At 35.7% G+C, this 4,250-nt stretch overlaps 1 protein-coding gene across 1 annotated transcript in view; it reads right to left on the reverse strand.

Annotated features, from left to right (window-relative positions):
• Positions 1 to 1,202: 1,202 nt before the first annotated feature.
• The window catches only part of LOC104548362 (transmembrane protein 117-like), a gene marked incomplete at its 3' end in the record, with an annotated part of 32,034 nt that continues 28,986 nt past the window's right edge, over positions 1,203 to 4,250 (reverse strand). Inside the window, exon 2 of the mRNA XM_010194364.1 lies at positions 1,203 to 1,335. Coding sequence (XP_010192666.1) covers positions 1,203 to 1,335 — 133 coding nt within the window. The remainder of the gene's footprint in view (positions 1,336 to 4,250) is intronic.

Below are 4,250 nucleotides of genomic sequence, written 5' to 3' on the forward strand. Positions count from 1 at the left end.
CCACATTTCAGGGATGATTATTCTGCCTCTTATGAGGCACCTATTCATATTTACCACATAATTACTGTGATCATTTCCTAAAACTTTCAGTGATACTGCTGCTTTACCTGCCTCACTTGAATCAATAAATTCAGTCTTCAAGTCACAATCTCATGATTAGCCCAGATGGTCTGCGCTTACATTCATTTAGTGACACCCAGTCTGCCTCCTACTCACCTTTTGTCTTACGTCACATTGGTAACAGGACTTCATACACTGCGTATTTTTGTTGATACATTTAAGATCTGTAACACACCACACCAGGGTTCATTAAATACACTTCATTAGACACTGCTGGTATGGTTCTAATATCCTGCTAAGAACAAGTCGTTCAATTATTTGCACTGTTCTTCAGTGGGTTTCATTGGGTTCTTTATTCCTTGCTAGAAACTCCTCAGGTGCTATCTTGCTTTTCACAGACAACATGACTGTGTAATTTTGTCCAATGAACTCATTTTGTATGTATCACATGACTGATAATGTAGGTTTTCTCAGGAAAATCAACATGTGAAAGTGGTGTTAACTTTGAGATAATAGGAAAATTAATACAAAAAGCTCCATTTAAAATAAATCCAGACATAATAAAAAGATAGCTGTTCATCCTTCAGCCAACCTGGTCAGAGCACCTTATGGGAAAAAGAATGGATTTTTAAGAATTATTTTAACAAACTGGAACAGCAAATATTATTGTAGATAACCAAAATAGCACTATACTATGCATTTAATATCTATGTTTTGAGTGTCAGCTTCCTCAAGTTTGGAAGTTTCAATTTCTTTTAACTTTAAATTTCCGGAGGTATGCACAATAGTAATACTTATACTTTTACACTACTCAGCCCTAACTTCAAATAAAATTAGTGGAGCTATAATTTTAAATAAATACAAAAATAGATATAATGGTCATTACTACCCTGATGTAATAGTTGCTATCATTATTTTAGGTCCCCACTTTTTAAAACTGATACTTTAATCCTCTTGGCCAATTTACCAAATAAATTACTATTCTATACCCAAATTCAGAAAGAGGAATAAAAAAAGATAGTGAACACTAGGATGTTTACATTTTGGTAAGCTCTTTCTCACTCTAAAGCAAAATATTATGAAAAGTTTCCAGTAGAATATATTCTAGAGCAAAAGAGACAAAAAGAAACTCTGTAACCTACCTCATATTCCCTGCCATAATGAGGAACAGATTATAAATGTGAGAAAAAATGAAGAGGAAGAGGATGGTACTGAAGAACATTGTCATCCAAGACCCGTGGTCCTCTCGAAACATTTTCAGACGGAGTAACTGACCTGTGGTATGAATATTATGAGAAAGCATATTTTAGTCAGTAAATACATGTTTACATGATAACAAAACCAAAACAGAGTACTCAGCTGTATTTCTTCTTATATCCAATTATTCCACTGTGTGTGGAGAGGGCAGATTTAGTATCATGCACACAAACTACTCTTCTGTAGTTTAGCATGAACAGATGTTATTCCTATGAAATTGCAAGGCTGCTTCCCACAAACTAGTGAAAAACTGGTTTGAGTTCTTACAACCAGAATCACTGAGGTGGAGGTCTGAAGGAGTCCACATCATGTCTGTGATACCTGATCAAAATGTGGTTGTGGTTTTACATACACTGCACTACGTGCTGGTTAAGCAGCTTTCAATGTTTCTCTGTTTCAGCCATTAATATCTGTACTTTCTCCACTCTCATGCTGGCACAGTAAGCTGAGAAGCCATGCCCAAGTAAAAGAAAGTGGGGAACTTACCCATCTAGAAACAAAAATACTTTTTAATTTTTCTTTCATTTTAATTAGTTCCATCAACCTGCTGGCCTTGAAGAACTCAATGAACAGTAGTGCTGCACATCTGTGCAAAAATGGGAAGAAGTGATGGATTGGAAGGGCATCTGCGTAAATCATCACATTTTCTAGAAACTGTTACATCCTAACATACCAAAACAAATGCCACAGCAGGGAAGATCTCATGGAATTAGTCTAGACTCCAAGGCAAGAGCCACTTTTCAGTGGTCTTTGAGCAATGTTTTGAAAAACAAGTCTATTTATAAATTTTGAAGTGTCATAAGTACCTCAGGCTATGTGAGATCCATTATTTGCTGCCAGTTATTTCTTGATCAGTAACAAGAGTCATTAAATCTTGACGGTTGCCTGTCTCTTTCCATTGATTATAAACAGCATCAGATCTAATATCATATGACATGATAACAGTGATCTTCCCATATGTGTTTAACTTGTGAAAAACACAAACTTGGAATAAAATTGGGAACTGGGGACATTTAGGCTCATGAGAAAAAGACATTACTTGCTTTTCTGAGAAGGTGACTGCAGGACCAGATGAGGATGAAAGAAACTGCCTGAACGAGAGGCATACTCCATGTATCAGAGGAAAAGCCATCCCTTGAGTCTAAGACAACTCTTACTTAAGCCCAGAAGTACACAAAAATACATGGTTACTAATAATCACCCCTCCTCTCAGTAGAACTGAGATAACAATACTGTACAATCTCATCACTTCTCTATTTTGTGAGGTTGTACAAGGCTGCCACATGTTCTTGCCTGCCAGCCATTTAATGTCAACATAGGAAAATCCAAAAAAGCCTTAGACTCCAATTCTACTGAACTGCTTAGCTGGGACAACCTTACCCAACGGTGTGATATGCACTGGGCAAGTGCTAGGAGCCTTAGAATCAGCCTCAAACTCTTCCAGTGACCTCCAGTGACATTATGGACAAATAATTTACACTCTATGCTCAAGTCCTTGGTCCACAAGGGTGAAGAACAGTATTCTCTTTCTTACAAAGTAGACTTTTTCTACATTATACCACAAACTGATTAAGCCTGTAAGTGGTAACATACAAAAGTCATATCACAAATGAGAATAGAGCTTACAGCCATAATTATGATGTAATTACTATTTATTTCGTAGTCAGCTACGTACACCAAATGTCGTCACCACATCACAGAGAACTAAACATTCATTGGAGTATCTGAGCTATGATCGTTTCTCATAGTAATGTTCTTGCCATTTCAGACATGTAATATTACAATTTTGTCAGAGCAAGATTGTTTTACTGTTTTATTTGCAAAACCTTTACTGCAATGCAATACTCTCCCAACCCTGCTTTTTCTAGTTTATACTTGGTTTTAATGAGTCCTTCTTTTTCAAAGACTTGCAGGGATTACTGATCTAAATAGGAGTGCATGAATAACTGTGGAAAGGTGTAGAAATATTTTTTCAGTGCTTGACTCCCAGCAAGAACAACACGTAACATTCCAGATGAGATTTCAAAAGGGCTTTGTACCAACAGATAATATTTAACATGTTTAAGAGTAATAGAGTTGCTACAGTGGTAATTTTTACTGTCAAGATAACATCAGAAAGACTGATCAACTACTAAGCAGTTTATTAAAATAAACTTTGTAAATGCTGCATTATAATGCCACACTGCAATATTATAAAATAAGATCCTACAGTCTTAATATTTTTTCACCATTCCTACATAAAGAAAAATCTCCGTTCCTTATGCACAATTTTTCTGTATCCTATTTTCAAATGCTACACACTGAATATTAAGTCCAAAGAAAAAAAAATTAATGCAATAATAACTTACGAATAAGGGTATTTTTAAGAAATGCTGAGAAAGATTACACACTACTACAATTAACTTCAAATGCTAAAAAACATTACTGAATCATACATAATTTTCCTTTTCATGTCTAAGAAAGCTTTTCTTGTGTGAAGTGTTTGAAGCAGAAGCATGTACCCTGACACATATCATGTGCTTCCCTGATTTCATTAGAAAATCAAATTATGCGTCTGTGTAGAATCTTGCACTGTGTGCTTTTCTTAGACCTAAGCACTTTAATCATGTGATGTGAAATACTTTATTCCACAGAGAATGTCTTTTTCAAAGAATATTGGTATGTCTTGTCGCTTGAAAAGAAGCTCTGCTTACTCTCACCATTGGTGACAGGTGAAACTTTTGTCATGTCTTCTTGAGGAACGTATTTTGCCTGGACTAGATTTCCTTTTCTGTCTTCTCCTTTTAGATTTTTCTCTTTGTACTTCTCCCGTAACATAAACACAGGAGTTTCTCACCTCTGTTTCCTGTAGCCCTTTACCTTTTTCACCTGCTCATACAATTTTATTTTATCCAATTTCCAGGTCTTTTTTATGTCTACTCTCATTCCTCTTT

Source organism: Mesitornis unicolor, unplaced genomic scaffold, assembly GCF_000695765.1.
Source record: "Mesitornis unicolor isolate BGI_N332 unplaced genomic scaffold, ASM69576v1 scaffold13411, whole genome shotgun sequence".
Taxonomy (NCBI): Eukaryota; Metazoa; Chordata; class Aves; order Mesitornithiformes; family Mesitornithidae; genus Mesitornis; species Mesitornis unicolor.